The 19,979-nt window shown below is 40.9% G+C and overlaps 1 protein-coding gene across 1 annotated transcript in view; it reads right to left on the bottom strand.

The window, feature by feature from the left end:
- The window catches only part of ACOXL (acyl-CoA oxidase like), a gene marked incomplete at both ends in the record, with an annotated part of 268,533 nt that overhangs the window by 12,874 nt on the left and 235,680 nt on the right, over window positions 1–19,979 (bottom strand). Inside the window, one exon of the mRNA XM_084235198.1 lies at window positions 9,913–10,014. Within this exon, the coding sequence (XP_084091324.1) occupies window positions 9,913–10,014 (102 nt within the window). The remainder of the gene's footprint in view (window positions 1–9,912; window positions 10,015–19,979) is intronic.

Here is a 19,979-nt window from a genome sequence, read left to right as displayed (position 1 = left end):
CCAGATTAAGACATAGAACACCTATATTTTAAAAGACCCTGAGAAAAGTCACATTGGAGCTGTGTATTTTTCTCACATTGTCATAGCAATAGCCAATTTAGTTAACAGAATTAACACCTATTGGTTCGAGGCTATAATCTGTGATGTGAATGACAAGCTGTCCAGAGAAGGTGTGTACAGAGAAATCTCAGTGGTTTGTTGTTGTTTCAGAACTATGGGTTCTCACAAGTGGGTCTGTCTGATCTCTGTGCTTTAAAATGAGGCCATCCCTACTTGCTGTCTCTGTATGATTACTAAGTACCAAATGCCTTGAGTCTCCCAGAAGAGGGAAAAAGTGGAGCAGGCCACAGCAATGTTGAGCCTCTAAAATCACAGGAAAAGGGTAATTCACCCTCAGGAAAAAGAAAAGCAACTACAGACATTTTATTTAATAAAAAAATAACTTATTTCTAGCCAGACTATTACTTTGTACCAAAATGGATGTAGTCAGGATCATTTCTATTCCACATGCAGTAATTCATTTAAATTTTATCATTATGGAATTATGATAAAACACTTTGCCCTTAACTGTGATGGAAGTCTGCCCTGACTGCTTGGACACAGCTGAATTCCACCTTCTGAAGGTCTTTTACATGCAACACAGCTACTCTTAGGAACAAATTTCACCATTAGGAAATTCTCAACTGTGCATTCTGGAGAAAGACCATGAACCCAAGGACTCTCGTGGAAAAGGGTGCCCCAGTTACCCAGCACTTCAAGCATCTCTGAGGAGCTTGAGAGAATGTAGCTGCCAGAACTCAGAGGCCGAAGCTCAGCAAAACAAGTTGCTCTCTCTTGCAGTTACAAGTTATCCTTGAATGGAAGAAATAGAATGATCCTGGCTCACACCCCAGATACACAAAGTCATGCTATGGGGCAAGGCATGAGGGCTGACCAGGTGGCTGCCACAAGGAAACCAGGATTGCAGGGGTGCTGACCTTGGGGTCCTTTTACTGGCCCAACTGAAGAAACAAAATTAAGCTTGTATTTTCTTAACCTCAGTTGAATGGCTGGCATTTATAGGTTCAACAATGTATTTTATTCCACTGAAGAGCAGGTTTGAGCCAGGAGTAAGGTGGAAGGGGGAGGGGAAAAAAGAGTTTTCCCTCATTTTTAGCAGCACTGTGTTGGTACTGGTTTTTCCTGTCTATGTTTGGGTCTGTGGTTCTGGAACCCGAATGAACTCATATTCTGGGTGGTCACGGTTGTGTCTCCTGGAGGTGAACCAGGAGTTCTACAGATACATAAAGAGGTTAAAACCAGTTCTGAGGATGCTTTCAAATCAAAGCAGATGTTTAAACTTGATTCAGTTCTATTCCCTGTAGGACCACTCATTGCAATGCCATTACTGAAATGACATCATGATCAAACCCTCAGCTTTTTGACTAAGGGCCATCAAGCAGAGTCGTCCATCCCCACCCTGATGAAAAGGGTGCCTGTGATTTCATTCACACCAGCTTCTCCACTCAGCCTGGACGATAAGAGTCAGGAGTCCTTACAACCTCATTATTTGCTTGTAATGAAGTCAGATGGGCCTTAACAGATGGATGGGGTGGGGGTGCAGGACCCAGAAATCTTTTCTCAAGTCCTTTATTAAGGAAAGCAAGAGTCTATGTGTCACAGGTGAAGTCAAGGAATTGAACAGCTTACCTCCCTTTCCCAATGCAATGAGTGTTTTCAATATTCTGAACTAAAACCTCAGTTTGTTGTGCATGTGACTCCAGAATCTGAACATCTGTTAAGTTGCCTTGTTTGGAGAAAGGGAACTAGAAGGATAGGAAATCTGAGTGTCCATTAAAAAGAAACATTAATGTAGCATGGAAAATAGTTAACATTATATGGATGAAGTGAAAGGTAACTGTACCACATTTAAGTCTCATAGGAATGGGTCTGGTCACCCATGCTTGAAGTTAAGATTTGAGAAGAGGGCTAATATGCCAACACCATTGCCAGCTTGGAATTCTCCCCCAAGTTTTTACCCTCTTTTGTTTCTTACACTGCAAGTCTCTTTGACATAAGGCAGTGACTACATTTATATGCCACTTGGTTCACAAGAGTAAATGAATGCTATTCATCTTACAAATTTGAAGAACAGAAGCAGCACCCTAGCCTTTGAGGTCTGGTGCCTGTCACATTTCTGTACATTCTTACTCCAAGCCACATTCCTAAAAATAAGGAAGTGACTTATGTCAGTGGCTATTTCTATTCAGAACCACTTGAATGACCCATCAGTCAAAGGACTTGTAGGTTTTTCCCATTCAATGATTCAACTATTTGATTGACTGAACTGAAACTAAAACCCAAACCTTAATGGTTGTTTTAGACATGTGCAAGTACAGCCTAAAAGCCAAGATCACGTGCGACTAATAGGCTTCCTAAGGCTTCCTTGTTAGAGCTGGACAGCCAGGTTCCTGAACAGGGTAGTTCCTTTTTCAAGTGAGGAGCAATCTTTGAGCCAGTGGGTGGTGCTCCAACCTCTGAGCCAGTGGGTGGTACTCACAGCCAACTCCATGGTAAAAGGTAAAAAGTTTTCCAAATCCCACTGCATTTGGGGTAAGAGAGACTATGGGGAAAAGAGTCAGAGCTGGGGTTTGGGTATTTTAGCTATTGGTGTCTGAACAGTTAAACCTATGGTGAGAAGTGTCCTTGGAGAAGCCACCACCTTGCCATGTGTGGCTTTGGTTTGGACTTTCATCTCTGCTCAGTGGGTGCTATCTGGGGTAGGACAGATGAAATCTGGTCACATACCAGTCTATAAATCTTTCTCTCTCTCTCTGCTCTCTCTTTTCTCACTCCCCCATGTAAATAAATTCTGTTATTGTTGTTTCTTTCTGTGTATCTGTTTTTGGGTCATGCATTGTGTTCTTAAGCATATGGGTGAGGATCTTCAACTGGGCCAACCTAATTCCCCGGGTTTGCTCAGTTTCACTTTCAGAGGGACAGACCAAGGCTGGTAGGTGCTGGGCCCACTCCTATATGGCAGCAAGGGGACAAAACAAGACATTGGCTGGTGCTGGCGAATCTGGACTTCACCTTCACGCTAAAATGAAAGTGGTCTTAAAGGCAGGGAGAATGGCTCAGGTAGTTAAGACTCCAATCATCTGTTAGGTAAGACTCTAATCATCTGCTGCTCCAACAGAGACAGTGCACATAGCAAGGAACGGACAGGTCATGGCTCAAACAGGACATCGAGACAATGTTTGGGTAAAAGGGCAACAACTATGGGTGTCTGGTGATCAAATATGAGAGGAATATCAAGGATGTTTGGATGTGGTCATAATCAGTATTTATTTTCCCCCTTCCTGAACAAGTTTTTGGTTTCTAGCACTGTCATTCTCACAGGCTACCTCCCATGGCCTATGGGAGGTGGAAAGGTGTTTCCTTCTTGCTGCTATGCTGGGTTATACAATCCCTTCCCTCACCTCCCTACAAGTCCTTTATAATCTGTATTCTCACGTGGTTCCATTATTTGGGTTTAAGGCAGGAAATAGAACCTGATTCAACATTTTGTTAAGAATTATTTTCACCACACTGAATAGGGTCTTTTTTGATCTGCAACCCACAGCTGGGCTGTGGTTCTCTCGCACACATCTACTAAAAAGCTTCCTCCTGTGTTGATTTCTTAGTGTGAGCTGACCACATGTACTTGCTTGTTTTCTGTGTGTCACCAAGAGCCACTGTTCCAATGCCGTCGGCACTGACAGAACGGGACAGCTGTGCCCAGGAGTTCAGGGAGCAAACACTTCGATGAGAAAAATGAAATGATCACACATCTTACTTCAAGGGTGGATATAAAATAGAGCACTCAGGCCAAATATTCATTGGCACTAAAACTCATCATTTTAAGAAGCTGAAAGGTTAGTTTTGTCCTTTTTTTTTTTTTTTTTTTTTTTTAAGAAAAATGAAGCTGGTAAAACTCCACTGAAAGTGGAGGTACATGATTGTTAACTGTTAGGTTATTTTCATAGGCTTTCCTCCCGAAATGAGCCTCAGCCGATTGTTACTCCCTAATGCTGATAATTATCTGAAACAAAATAAATATGAATGTCTAGGTAAATGAAGACTGAAACAGGATAATGCTTGGACACTAACTTTTGCAAGAACAAAGCACACGATTGTTCCCTACATGTCGCTGCAAAAGTACTTAAAGAAAAGGGCACAGAAACCTATTTCTCAGGGGCCGTGATAATGGAGCCCCGAAGGCACCGACACAAGCCACCCTTAGCCAAGGTACTAGATGAAGGTATAAAGGTGGAGCCCGTGGGCCTCCCTGAGGGCGCAAAGGGTTAAGACACAACCTATGAAGCTATTCACAGCCTCTGCAGCACGAGTTGGATCCCCAGCCAGGGGGTGACACACTTGGTGCAGCAGATGCCAGCAGACCTCTCCTGACTCGCCAGCTGCTCCCCTCAGCAGCGTATTTCAGTCAGTCTGCCTGTTCTGTTTCCCACTCTGTCTCTGGTGAGAATCCTCTCACCCCCCCGCACCGCTGGCCTGTACCTCAGTACTTGTATGCATAAAAAAAATCATTCTTAAAAAAAAATAAAAGTGGAGCCCAGTCGTCCTACAGTTTAGGTCTGGGAAGACTAGGGCAGTGGTGAATCGGAGTCCAGATGCCTCCCTTTTATGACTCGTGACATCAGCAGCAAGTCAGCCTTAGATTCTCAATCCATAACGTGGTTAACTGCTGGTAGTCACACTTATGGATGCTCCTGAGGATTACACAAGATAATGAACTTGGAGGAGCTCTGTCAACACTAAAGTGCCAGACAAAACCATTAGCCGGCACAGCCAGGAAGGGCTACAGGGATGGGCTTGAATTTAAAAAGAAAACTAACCCCTAATCAACCCCCTCTCTTGTGGGGCCCTCTTCTCCAGCTTTCGGAATATGTGAATGGATTTTACCTACTCAGGGATATCACAAAACTTTGTGAAGTTTTTTAATTCCTCAGGTCTGTGAGTGTTCTGCGGTACTCTATGTAGGCAGGTAGGGCCACTGGTAGACAATACTTTGTGCTTAATCCACCTGCATTTGGGAAGAGAAGTGCTAGTTTCTATGCTCAGCGATAATTTGGGGCAATCATTTCACGTCTCCTTTTTCTTAGTTTTGTTAAATGGGGAATACATCAGTTTTATATAACAAGAAGATCTTGAGGAGAATGAAATGATATTTTTTTAAAAGTATAAATATATGTACTAGTAATGATAATTAGATTGGAACTTCAGCATAACGCCTGGGCATTCTGAACAGTTTTGTTATTTAACTTGAGCTCAGGCTGATTGCTATTCCCCCATGTTAACTTTCTAAAATAAACTCTTTTTTGGGGGGGAATACTTTTAGATCTACAGAAAAGTTCTAGAGATAGTACAGTTTCCTTCACCCAGTTTCTATTGTTAAAATCTTACAAAACTGTGGGTCGGGCCTCCCCGGTGGCGCAGCGGTTGAGCACTGGGTTGCGAAGCTGCCCGTAGCCTCTGCAGCGCCGGTTCAATCCCCAGCTGCTCCCCGGCCACCAGAGGAGGGTCCCACATGGCGCACAGACCTCTCCTGCTGCCCGCTGCTCCCCTCAGCAGTGTACTTCGGTCCTTCTGCCTGCTCTGCTCCCCGCTCTGGCTCTGGTGAATTCTCCCACCCTCCCGCGCTTCTGACTGTACCCAGTGCATGTATAAATAAATAAATAAATCTTAAAGAAAAACAAACAAACAAACAAACTGTGGGTCATTGTGAAAACTAGTAAGTAATATTGGTATACTAATATTAACAAACTACAGACTATTCAGATTTCCTTTTCTTTTTTTCTACTAATGTCTTTTTCTGTCCCAGGACTCAATCCAAGATATCATATTGCATTTAATCATCATGTCTCTTTGGTCTCTTCTGGTCTGTGATGATTTCTCAGTCTTTCCTTATCTTTTAAGGATTTCTCAGTCTTATCTTTTTAGGTACTATATAGCCCACACTGGTCAGTTATTGCTTGGAACATGCTTCGAGGTGGTCTGTGTGACATTCTCATGAATGGACTGACGTTTTTTGTTTGTTTTTTTTTTTTTAAGATTTATTTATTTATTTATTTATTTATACAAGCACTGGGTACAGTCAGAAGCATGGGAGGGTGAGAGAATTCACCAGAGCCAGAGCAGGGAACAGAACTGAACAGGCAGACTCATGAAACACACTGCTGAGGGGAGCAGCAGTCACGGCAGGAGAGGTCTGTTGCGCCATGTGGGACTCTCGCCTGTGGTTGGGCATTGAACCGGCACTGCAGAGGCTGTGGGCAGCTTTGCAGCCCAGCGCTCAACTGCTGCACCACCAGGGGAGGCCCTGGACTGAGGTTTGTGAGAAGAAGTGCTTTTTCTTATGTCATATCAGAGGTCCATTTTATCAGCATGACTTATCACTGGTGGTATTAACCTTAATCACTTGGTTAAGGTGGACCTTGTCAGATTTCTCCATCATAAATAAACTATTTTCCCTTTCAAAATTCTAGTCTTTAAATAAAGTCTCTAAAGCCACACTCAAGGGAAGGTAATTAGGTTTCATTTCCTGAAGGGGATAGTATAGAGTTCTTCTGTAAGGAAGATTTGTGTCTTTTACCCCATTTATTTATCTGTTTAATCATTTATATTACTAAGGATTTGTATTTAACTATTTTATACTTTGGGCTATAATATAATATTATTTATTGTATTGCTTAAATTGTTTCAGCTTTGACCATTGGGAGTTCTTTCAATTAGCTTCTTACAGTGTCCCTTTGCTATACCCCCCCAGTTTTGTGGGGTGTGTGTGTGTGTCTGTGTTTGTGTGGTGTTTATCTTTGTTTTGAGCACTTATTTCTGGCACAATATGATGCGCTATACTCATCTTAAAGTCATTGCCCCAAATTTAGAATCAGCTGCTTTTCCAAGGTTCTAGTTTCTTTTATTAGAGAACGGTATAAGAAATTGAGTGTTGCTGTTACTGGCTGATGCTGATTTTTATCCAAATAAAATTGTTTATAGTCATAGAAATATGGTTTTTAACTAGCTGTGTTACTTTGTGCAAATTCCTTTGCCATGTTAAGTTGGTTTCCTCATTTCTGAGTTAAGATAACAAAAATGTAAGGGGTATCCTGAGGCACCTGCCATAGCCAACAAATCTGCATTTTGCTCTGGTAGCCTCATGACAGTTGGGGTAGGAGTGAGGAAGGATGACAGTCAAAACCAGAGAGGACCAGGCAAGAAACTTTATAGGACGCCTGACTGTGATAAGCTGGATGACAAAGCGCTATAACCCTGGGGGAAGGCACAAAAATTACTATTCTTATTTGAATTCTCTAAATTTTCTGGGAACCCCAAGCCTTGAATTTGACTTAAGATGAATCTAAAACCAAGAGTATTTTCAAATGCCTTATAAGGAGATGGTGTCTTCAATTCGTCCTTCATATAAATCTTAAAATCAGTTTTCAATAGCAAAGACCAACACATTTGTAAAAGATAACTAAATGCACAGCAGAGGCAACAGACCAAAGAAATTGACTTGTAAAGTCTGAAAATATTGGCATTATTAGTTAGACTATAAAACAACAATGCTTCAATGCATAAAGAAATAAAAGAAAAACTGGATATATCTTTGGGAACAGAAGACTAAAAAGTGACGTAGATAATATAAAAAAGAAACTAAAAAAATTTAAATGAAAATCCTAATGACTGGATTAAAAAATTTTAGAATGAATTCACTAAGACATGAGAAGCCCATAAAGAAAGAAGCAGTAAACGGGAAGAGGCATTTCAGTCACCCCAGGCCCTTTCCACTCCTGAACAAGCACATGCCTATCTCACAACTCCAATTGCGCCAAGTGTTGTCCTAGACATTTGAGTGAAGAGATACTGCTAATAATATTCCTGAAGGCTTGAGATTCATGCAAGGGGTGATGTAGAAGGGTAAGGGAGTGTCTGTGTCAGCTCCGCTACTCTTTTCCCCTGGGGACTCCAGGACTACCCAGGGAAGGTGAGCACTCGTGGCTTGAAGCTCAGAGATGCACAAAAGAAAGTCTTGAAAGGTCTACAGGCCTGAGCTACCCAGAACTAGCCCCATAGATAAAGTCTGTTCCACAGTGGTTGATTCCTCCCTGCTTATCCCCCAGGATGCTATGAAGATCCAGTAACTAAAAAGTCTGGAAAACACTACCTTTAAATATAAAAGCATGTCTATGCTTTGCATGAAAATTATTTTATTTTACTCAACATTCCTCTGAAGTATTATTTATCTAGTTCTGTATTACTGAACTACCTGGTCATAGTGATATTTAATCTTTCTTTGTACATTTGTTTTTTTAAACAAATGCACACTTTTTTAAATGAACACTTTTTTAAAGTGTTCTTCTCTCTCTCCAAAGTGAGCATTTTCTTTGCAGAAGGTTGTCACCATCAAGTCTTTCCTTCCATGCATAGGTGCACACACACACACACACACACACACTATTCCTCATGTAGAGAGGCAAGTCTCCCCTACAGCCTGAATCTCTCTGCTGGTCTTGGAACATCCTCTGGCGAACAGGTTGCAGCTGAAGTAATACTATGTTGACTAAGATGGCTGGCATCTTCCACTTTCTCCCTGGCAGTCAGTCATGTAAACATTTGGACACCCCAAGACAGCTAAGCTGTGAGAAAGCCCACACTAGGCCACACTGAAGAGTCAGTTGCCCAACAGCCCCCATCTGTTTCCTGCCACCGGCTGAGGCGGCCGACACCAGAGTGAAAAGGCCACCTGAGCGCAGCCCCAGCATCTTCACGTGGCGCAGAGGAGCCACCAACTAAGCCCCGTCCAGACCACAGACTCGTGAGCCATAATAAATGTTTAAATCACTGAGTTTAAGGGTGCTTTATTACAAAACAATAGATAACTGAAACATCTTTACATGGGCTTTTCTTTATAATCTCTATTTTCCTAAAATGGAAAAAAAGATCCTTCAAAATTCTTCAGTGCCCACTGGTTGAACTCCTACAGAATTCTCCAGGTTTTTCTATCACTTGAGACATCAGCGTATGGGTCCCCTCACTATTTCGCACATGCTTGTCCTAAGTACTCCCATTTCTATGATTTTGCTCACTTCATCAACCTTGTGGAAAGGCTCACTGCATCTCCCCACCCCCAACTAGCAACCCCCTCCAATTTGTTTTAAGTTTCCACCCTGGATCTAGAATAAGCACAGCATTCATCTGATGTCATCACTCTCCTATGAATGCTGAAGTTACTCTTGTGGCCACTACAAAAACCCCTGCAACCTTGTGTTGTTATTTGTGCTTTTAAAGTGAGTTTTGTTCCCCAAATATAACGAGTCCTTTGAATAAGATACTGAGCATATTCCTGTCTGTGCTTTAGCACCTAACCGAAGACCTGGAAAGGAGGAAGTACTCAAAAAATGTGTTTGGGATGATTGTTGCTTCATCTTCTTTTTCTTTAAAAGAATGTTTTGGTGGTGAGTCACGGACCCTACCTTCCGTGCTCTGCAGCTATTACATTCAGTTCTCATTGCTTCTACAGACAAAAAATGAAACAGGCTTTTTTATGAATATGAACAGGTTAATAGATGTTTGTAGGAAGTAGAGACATAAAAATCACTTACTGTATTTTTTTTTTTTTTTTTTTTTTGCTAAAACCAGGACAAAGCTTTTGGTTTCCTTGTCTCCTTTTCATATCTGAAAGTTCATGCATAGTGAATCACTTCCCTGTCACTTAAACCCTGAAGTGTAATATGATCATGGCAGGCAATCAAAACATGTATATGAAGTCCCAGAGGCATAAAAATTCATGAGTGGAAACCAATAAGAGATTGACAAAATGTTTTCTAAGAAAGCAAAGAACTGACAGCTGATGCTTAAAGGATTCCTTACCTGACTCCTAATCCTCATGCTGGCCACGGAAGTCAAATATTTATGTTCTAGATACCAGGCTCGCTCCTGGAACACCAACTTGGTTCCATATAACACACAAAACTAAGGAATGGGAGAAGAGGAAAGAAATGAACAAAGAGAAGTACATTAGAAATTACAGGTCTAAAAAGGGGAAAGAACGCATTACATTCCATAAAATCATAAGAGGTAATACTTCCTTAATGCCAGGAGTCACAGTTTGGATGTGCAGTAAAAGTTTTAATTTTTAAAACCATTCTATAGAAAATTTAAAGCATATATAAAAGTAGAAAGAGCAGCAAAACATACTTCCATGTATCCATTTCAACAAATATTACCTCATGGGCAGGCTGGTTTCCTCTGTAATCTCATCTAGTCTTCCTCACCCTGATTATTTAAAAGCTAAGTCCACTCACACGATATTTTAAAACATGAATGTAGTATTTCTGCTTGCTTTCCTTCTCAATTCATGAAAGCATGTTCTAAATGTATATCTGAACAATGTCACCTTGATATTTTCCATTGAGCATGGTTTAAGTAAACTTTCATAAAAATAGCACTTCTCATTTACATTTTGTTTCAACATGCTTTTCCTATTACATTTCTGAAACTTACATAGACGTCCTATGACATTAATGGTATTGAGCAACAATAAATGAGTTTCCCTATACTGGAAGTAACTTTTAAACTATTTATTCACTTGCCTTTTAATATTTAATAATCCTAAAATTACATAAAAGTACAGAGAGTGGTACTGCTATGTCTGCAACACCCAACTTCAATAGTTACCAAGTCATGGTGATTCTTGTTTTATGTCTACTTCTAACCATTCCCCCCTTTCTGTATGATTGTGAAACAAAGTTCAGTCATATTCTACCCATGAGCATTTCACCATGTATCTCTAAAAGATAATGACACTTCAGATATTAAAATCATCTCGAAGTCAAGTCAAGCAACAATAAAACCCTCTTTTCCAGAGTCAAGTGGAGATGACCTAGGCATCAGAAGACAATAACATCTTCTATGGATCATCAGACTCAGAAAGCCTGTAGTTCATAAGTCACTTAGATAAAACACGCCCCTTTCTTCTTTTTCTGAGGCTCTGGGACTTCCTTAAAGCAGGATCATTATGAAGAGCCTCAACTATTCAGTCTTTCCGGAAGGGGTCACAATATGGCCTAGCAGCTTGTCCATGAAAGATATTTAAGATTAATTATGGCTTTTTTATGGACTTGCCCAAGTTCTGGGCAATAGTTGCTTGGTTAGTGTAAGTTTCCTTTGGTTCTTGGATATCACAGCAATAAAATGTTATCTGATTCCCCATTTTCAAAAAAAGGTGGACATTTGTTCATTTACAGTTTTCTTTCTTTTTTTTTTTAAAGATTTATTTATTTATACAAGAACTGGGGTACAGGCCAGAGGCACAGGAGGGTGACAGAATTCACCAGAGACAGAGCAGGGAACGGAACAGGCACAAGGACCTTAGTACACCGCTGAGGGGAGCAGCGGGCACCACAGGGGAGGTCTGCCTTGCCATGTGGGAATCTCCTGGCCGGCTGGGAATCAAACCCACGCTGCAGAGGCTGCAGACAGCTTCACAGTGCTGCGCTCAACCCGCTGTGCCACCGGGGAGGCCCCATTTACAGTTTTCTTACATCACTTTTGTCCTCCTCAATATCAAATTTCTCACACTGCAAGTCCTTCCCAATTAGAGAGAAAACGGGAACATTACAGGAGACAAGTAGGTCTGCTGTGTTTTTGGTATCTATTAGCATCAATCCAGGGGCCTGTGTTCAAACCCTGAATGTAGCTAAAAAAAGTCTTTTAAATACTTCATCAGATTATTTTTTAAACCTCATGTTATGCTGGGATTTGACCATCCCACATTTATTAAATATTACTCTTATATTTATTCTTGTATAAACATTCTCCCCCTCACCCCCACTTCTCATTGTATCTAGATAACGTCCTTAGACTGTGCACATCAGAGTCCCCTCTACGCCTACCCTGGTTTCTTTAAATATGCTCCGATCAACAATATGATCATAACAGTCACTATTTAATAAGAACCTACTATATACCAGGCACTGCAAGGTTTTTACATCCTCATTATTTATATCTTCACAATTAAAAGTAGCTAAGGCCTCCCTGGTGGCACCGGGGTTAAAGACAGTGCTATCAAGCTATCGCCAGCCACTGCAGCATAAGTTGCTCCAGACAGCCAGGGAGCAACCCATATGGTGCAGCAGACCTCTCCTGCCTTGCCCGCTGCTCCCCTCAGCAGTGTATTTCAGTCGATCTATCTGTTCTGTTCCCCACTCTGTCTCTCTGGTGAATCCCCTCACCCCCCACACCTCTGGTTTACACCCTAGTTCTTGTATGCATAAATAAATAATAAATAAACCTTAAAAAGACAATTAAAAGTAGCTACTGTTGGGTCTCCCTGGTGGCACAAGGGGTTAAGACGCAACCTATGAAGCTGTCTGCAGCCACTGCAGCATGAGTTCGATCCCCCAGCCCGCCAGGGAGCAACCCACATGGCACAGCAGACCTCTCCTGTCTCAACCGCTGCTCCCCTCAGCAGTGTATTTTAGTAGATCTGCCTGTGCTGCTCCCCACTCTGTCTCTAGTGAATCCTCTCACCCCCCCACACCTCTGGCCTGTACCCCAGTTCTTGTATGCATAAATAAATAAATCTTAAAAAAAAAAATGTAGCTACTGTTGGCCTGCTCAGGAAAGTTTAACTCAGCAAGACTGGGCGACTCAAAGCCCACACATTCTCAAGGTCTTCCACCCAACTTTTGGAAGATGACCTCTGAGCTCTTGGATTATCTTTCCTGATAAGTGTGTCACTGCATGCCTGAGGTGTTGGGCCAAGCCAGATAGTTAATGCTAACAGTTGGGTGTACGCTGAAGCCCTGTTTTCGTGTGCCTCAGGCACAGAGCCATGCTGCACCAGTTTTTACTCTGAGGGCTCTGATCTGAGCAGCTGAGGCCAATCCTGTGATGTTGCTGTTTTGTGTGATCCCCAGTGAAAACCTTGGAAACCAAGGGTTGGTAGCTTAGTTGGCAACACTTGCAGATGTTGTCAACCATTGCTGGAGCATTTTTGGGAGAGCAAGTGCTGTCTGCATGACTCTGTTGAGAGGAAAACTTGCTGGGGAGGTCTCGCTGGTTTTCACATGGCCTCCGCCCCCAGGCACATTTTCCCTTGACTGATGTTTATCTTATTCCTTTGCTGTTAAAAATTTTGAATATAACATCTTTTCTGGGTCCTGTGAGCCCTTCCACACTCAGTGTAGACTTGAGAAACCCTAGCTCAGGCACCATTTTTTACACATGAAGAAACAGAGGCTCAAGAAAATTAAATTATAGAGTCATGGTTGGAACTAAGTCTTTCAGGGTTCAAAGATATTTTTCTGTCTAGCATACCACGGTACCTCCACTTTTCAGAATTTAAAAAACAAAACAGACCATTCTTTTATATATGCATATGAATTTTTTTCAACTATGGTAACATTAGGGTCCTCATCAGGTATCACCAGCTTAGAGCACATAGCACTGAATATTATGTTATAATAAGAAGTTGTGGTCTAGTACCATGGTCCATTGTGCTTCGTTCCCTCTTTGTTTTTATCCCTCCCCCACTCTTTCTAAAAATAGAGGCTGAGGGCTCTATTCTGGATAAGATGGAGTAGATGATGACACTCCAGTCACCTCGTCCACTGAACACAGCCATAACTTCTGGGCAGGGTGAATGAAGAAACCATTTAAGAAATCTGAAAAACCGTAGCAGGCAGATTGAGGAAGATTTCTACCACTTAAAATTTCATCGCTATAGCAGGAATCTAGAAAACTTAAATAAGGGACCAGGAAAATGAATAACTATAAGATAGTGAAAATCAAAATCAACAAAAAACTATGAACCAGAGACACTTTTAGGGGGGCGGGGCGGGAGGGGAGGGATTGGGATCAGAATGGGGGGGCTGCAATTGTATGGGGAATATAAAAATAAAATTTATTATTTCAAAAAAAAAATAAAAGCTCTTAGAAAAGGGCAGAGATTTGGGGGGGGGGGAATAAATAAATAAATAAATGAAAGAGAAGCCGAGAAAGAAGTAGCAGAAGCCGAAAGAGAAGCAGAAAAAAAAAATTAAAAAAAAAAATAAAATTTCATCGCACTGGTGGCAAGTTTAATTCCCCACCCCACCCCAACCCAGTCCTCAAGCTGCTTATCCCTGCGTTTGCCCCCAGAGGCAAATGCAGCAGAGCAGAATAACTAAACCCCAGATTTCTGGCTGAAAGATGGAAAAAGGGAACCCTAGGGAAACCTAAAAGTACCAAGGAGGTGGTGGAAAGGAAGGGATTAAGGAAGAAACACCATTAAGTTGTCAATGAACTTCTGGGTTCAGTCCCAGATATGCACCCATGGATCTAATGTTTATTACATACGAAATATGTTGCAAGCTAAGCTAACAGGTAGATGAGAATGCAGGAGCTAGGTGTGCCACTGAGTGGTGCATATGTGGGGACAGAGAATAGCACTGCAAAGGCTCTCATGACCAAACCAGCATTGAAATCACAGTCAACAGAAGGTGAGTTGGGACTTGCAGTCCAAATAACTGGGTACATGCTCTGCTAAAACAAAAATATTCACATTCATAATAAGATTTCAGTAAAACCCACAATCTCATAACATAATATTCAAAATGGCCAAGAAATAATAAAATAAAAAATTCAGCATATGAAGAAGCAAAATATAACTAATCATCACATGCCAACAGCAAAATGACACAGAATTGAAATTATATGGAATGGCTTTATACAATGAGATATAGGTAAATCCGAATGATATCCTAAAAAATGCTTAAATAATCCAAAAGGTATACGTTGTGATTCACATTAAAATCTTAAATGGTTTTTAAAAAACCCCACATGATCATATTAATTGATGCAGGAGGAGAAACTGACAAAATTCAACATCCATTCATGATAGAAACTCTTTGGAAACTAGGAATAGAAGGCACTCTCTTAACAACTACAAAAAATACTTACACACACTAAAAACACACACTAAAAAATACACACACACATATGCCAAAACCCTACAGCTAATATGTTTAATGGCAAAAGGCTAAATGCTTTTTGCATTTAAAATCTGGAATAAGATATGGATGTCTGTTTTTATCACTCTTATTCATCATCATGCTGGAAGTTCTGGTCAATAGAGAAATAAAGAATTAAATCGGCGCCATAGAGTAAAAAGGACACACAAATTGGAAAGGCAAAAATAAAATTGCCTCCTTCACAGAAATGACTGCTTATAAAAAAATCATCAAAAAACCTCCAAATCTCTAGACTTAATAGTGAGCTTGCACGGGCACAGGATATGAAGTCAACTCACTAAGCATCAGCTGCACTTCTAGATACTGGCAATATACAATTAGAAACTGGAATGTAAAACAATATACCTTTACAACAGCTATCCCCAATGAAATTATTTTAGGATGGTTAAATTGTTCTGTATTCTGATTGTGGTGGCAGTCACACAATTCTATACATGTGTTAAAATTCATAGAACTATACACCCCCAAACAAAGGCATTTTGCTATATACTAATTAAAATATAACATCTTCCTCTATAAGCTCCTCCTTCTTTGTCATGGCAAACTCAAACACCAAGCTGAAATGGCATATTTTCCGATTGTGCCCTGTATCGAAATTGTGTCCAAGGACCTCAACCCGATCTCCTCTCACTGAAAGCTCCTACAGCAGTGTACTTTTCCCTGGTCCTCTTCTGCATGTTGGTGTAGTGGCCCATGTGGCTTTCTCCCTCAGCACAATGCGATCAGAAAACCAAGAATGGTGGCTCATTTATTTTGGATTCCAGCACCTTGTCTAGCACCACAGCTCAGTGTGCATCTGTGGAAGTGAAAAGTTCAGAAAACCTTACTTCCCAGGAGCATAAGTCCACTGGGACCAACCACAGAAAGAAGAAGGGGGGTTGCCTGCAATTTATGGGAGAAGGCGGCATATACCCATGGCCCAAACTGCATAAAAAGCAGGAGAGGAAGAAGCAAAAGGACTGAGTTGGACCTCTAGTGTCAGAGAAGATGAACAAAGCTTATTAATGCATGATAGTACCAGCATGACATCAGAACAGTTCCCCCAGCAACAACCCAGTTCTCTCACTGTGATGAAGTGCTTTGCCTCCTGCCTCTGACTTTAGCCACTTGGGATCTGCATTATTGCCTTGTAAAATTGATGGGCAGTAGCACCATCTTTTAGTTTAAGGAATTTCTGCCGCATTAGCAAAAAGTATTGGCTTAGCAATTTCTGAGGGCATTCCTTGCAATAGGAAAGTGATTAAAGTTAGGCCAGATTGGAACGATAGCCATCTCTAAGCCTTAGTTCGCTGGCTCAGTCCAAGCCATCAGCTCCAGGTGTGAGTTCATCTGCTCCCACAGATGTGGGAGTCTTATTTCTATATAGTCAGAAAGGTGGAGAGGAGACAACTTCAGCATTTTCCTTTCTTTGATCACTTGAGGAAAATGTTCATGTCTAAAGTCTCTTTTCCTTCCAAACTGGCTGGAGATGCTACTTAAAAAAAATTTTTTTTAAATCCAACCTGCCTAATATATCTTGTCTTCAGAGCCTCTCTTCTTGAGAAAAGTGACAGGCACTAGCTGCTGGATCATTCTGGTAGCTCAGGGTGTTCTGGGAGAGTAAGACTGAGGTTGAGTGATATCTCCTGAGTCTCTGGGCACAGGATGAAGCGCTTTCTTTACCACCATATCCTGTGGCAGAGGAACCCCCCAAGGGTGAGACACTGCTCTCACAGTGGCTCAAACACAGAGGGCATGGCAGAGGTGGGGAAGGGCCCCAAAGAGCCACACCCAAGGCACATTCTTTTTTATGCCTGAGGGAAAAGCCTAGATACAGCTATATCTTGGTCTCCACAGACACTGGGAAGTGAAAACTGCAGAAAATTCATCTGCAGGAAACAAAAAGGCTCCAAAAAGGAGACAGAAAGGAAATCTCTAGAGAGAAAGCTACCTTGAGGCAACTTTTTTACCAACATTTTGCATGTGCATGGACAGAAGGGAAACCAGTGCTCAGTTGCTTCTGAATCCTGTAGACTGATGGGGAACTGTGTTCTCTGTTTGGGGCCATACAGGCTGCAGGATCCAAGATTTCCTGTGGTTGCTACACTTGGGCAAACCTGCTCTCTACCTTGTAGTACTGCAGTGCACTGGCCTTAATATCCAGTGGGTGTGGGGAAATCTAGGCAGCACAGTTGTGCAGGCAGCATTGAGGCTTTCCCCTCTGGGCCTCCTCACACAATCCACTACATACACTACATTGTGCAGACAGGTTCAATAGCTTATGGAAAAGCATCCAGCCCAGCTCTTCTCTCTGACATGTTCTGATCCAGAACTGATTCACACTTCATACCACTCCCAGTCTCCATCTGTCCTTGGCTCTGCAACTATCATCACCATCCATCTCCATAACTTTTCTCATCTTGCAAAACGAAAACCCCGCTCATTAACAAAAATGCCTCATTCTCTTCCACCCCTGTCACTGGGAACCACCGTTCTACTTCCTATGTCGGTGAGTTTGGGTACTCCAGATACTCATACAAAAGGACATAGAACATATGTCCTTTTGTGACTGGCATATTTCATTAGCATAATGCCTTCAAGTTTCATCCATGTTGTAGGATGTGTCCGAATTTCTTTCCATTTTTACGGATGAATAACATACTATTGCATGTATATACCACATTTTTTGTTTATCCATTCATCCACCAATGGACACTTATGTTACATCCACCTTTTAGCTGTTGCAAATAGTGCCGAGATCAAAATGGGTGTACAGATAATTGTCTGAGTCATGGATTTCAATTCTTTTGGGTGTATGCTCAGAAGTGGAACTGTTGGGTCATGTGATAATTATATTTCTATTTTTGAGGAACTGCCATACTGTTTACCATTCCATAGTGTGCACCATTTGACCTTCTCACTAACATACACAAAGGTTCCAATTTCTCCACATCTTTGCCAAAACATGTTTCGTTCATTCTGACAGCAGCTATCTTAACTAGTGTGAAGTGGTAGTTCATTGTGGTTCTGATTTATATTGCCCTAATGATCAGTGATGTTGAGCACCTTTCCATGTGTTTACTGCCTGTGTGTAGATCTTTGGAGAAAAGTTTTTTGAAATTCATTTCTTATTTTGAACTAGGTGGTTAGGTTTTGTTGTTGAGTTTTAGGAGTTTGGATAATAGCAGACATGTGATTTGTAGATACTTTCTTTCATTCTGTGGGTTGCCTTTTCACTCTGTTGATGCACAGTTTTAAATTTTGATGAATTCCAATGCCTAATTTTTTTGCTGTTGCCTTGCCTTTGGTGTCAAATCCAAAAAATCATTGTAAATTCAATATTCTGAGGTTTTCCTTTATGTTTTCTTCTGGGAATTTTACAGTTTTAGCACATACATTTGAGTGTCTATCTATTTGAGTTAATTTTTGTACACCATGTAAGGTAAGAGTTCAACTGCAATCTTTTGCATGTGGATATCCAGTTGTTAAAAAGACTGACCTTTCCCCATTGAATGATCTTTGCACTGTTGTTGAAAAATCACTTGACCAAACATGTGAGGGTTTATTTCTGGACTCTAGTCTGTTCCACTGGACTGTCTTTATGCCAATACCATACTGTTTTGATTACTGCAGCTTTGTAGAAATTTTGTAACCAGAAGTGGGAGCCCTTGACTTTTTTCTTTTTTCAAGATTGCTTTGGCTATTCAGAGTCCCTTGAGATGCCATATGAATATTAGGATGGATTTGTCTATTTCTGCAAAGAATGTCATTGTGATTTTGATAGGGATGACATTAAATCTGTAGATCTTTTTAGGTAATATTGACATCTTAAAAATATTAGGTCTTTCAATCCATGAACACAGTTTATTTTCATTTATTTATATTGTCTTTAATTTTCTTCAGCAACGTTTTTACTGAAAATCTTTCACCTGTTCCTTAACTTTACTCCCAAGTAATTTATTATTTTTATTTTTTTTAAAGATTTTTTAAATTTATGTATGTATACAAGAGCTGGGGTATAGGCCAGAGGTGGGCAGGAGGGAGAGAGGTTTCACCAGAGACAGAATGGGGAGCAGAACAGGTGGATCTACTGAAATACACTGCTGAAGGGAGCTGCAGGCGAGACAGGAGTGTCTGCTATGCCATGTGGGTATAGAGTTCCCTGGCCAGGGATTGAACTCTGCTGCAGTGGCTGCCTATAACTTCACAGTGCAAAGACTTAACCCCTTGTGCCTCCAGGGAGGCCCTTTATTCTTTTTTATGCTACTGCAAATGGAATTTGCTTCCTTATTTCCTTTTGGGATAGTTCATTATTAGTATCTTGGAATGCAACTGATTTCTGCATGTTGACTTTTTTTTATCTTGCAACTTTGTTAAACAAGCTTAATGGCTCTAATAGCTTGTGTGTGGTGGTAGGTGTATACATATGTGTAATCATTAGGGTTTTTTACAGACAAAATTGTATGATCTATAAATAGAGCTAATTTTGCTTCTTTTCCAATTTAATTCTTTTCCTTAACTAATTACTCTGACTAGAACTTCCAGTACTATGTTGAAAGGAATTGGTGAGAGCAGACATCTGCCTTGCTCAGGATTAAGCAAAAGTTTTCAATTTTTCATCATTAAGTATGATATGTTAGTTGTGGTTTTTTCACATAAGGCTTTTATTATATAGATAGAGTTGTCTATCACTAATTTGTTGAGTATTTTTATTACAAAAGGATGTTGAATTTTGTTTATGTGTATTTGAGAAGGCAATGGAAATTTCTGAAATGCAATTACTGCAGTGGAGATGATCATCTGTTTCTTTTTCCTTTATTCTGTTAATGTGGGATATTATTACATGGATTAACTTTAATTTGTTGAACCGCTCAAATTCCTTGTAGCTCAGGAATAAAACCCAAGTGGTCATGGCATATAATCCTTTTATATGCTGCTGAATTC

This window comes from Talpa europaea (genome assembly GCF_964194135.1).
Source record: "Talpa europaea genome assembly, chromosome: 6".
Lineage (NCBI taxonomy): Eukaryota > Metazoa > Chordata > Mammalia > Eulipotyphla > Talpidae > Talpa > Talpa europaea.
This window is presented reverse-complemented; position numbering and strand designations above follow the sequence as displayed.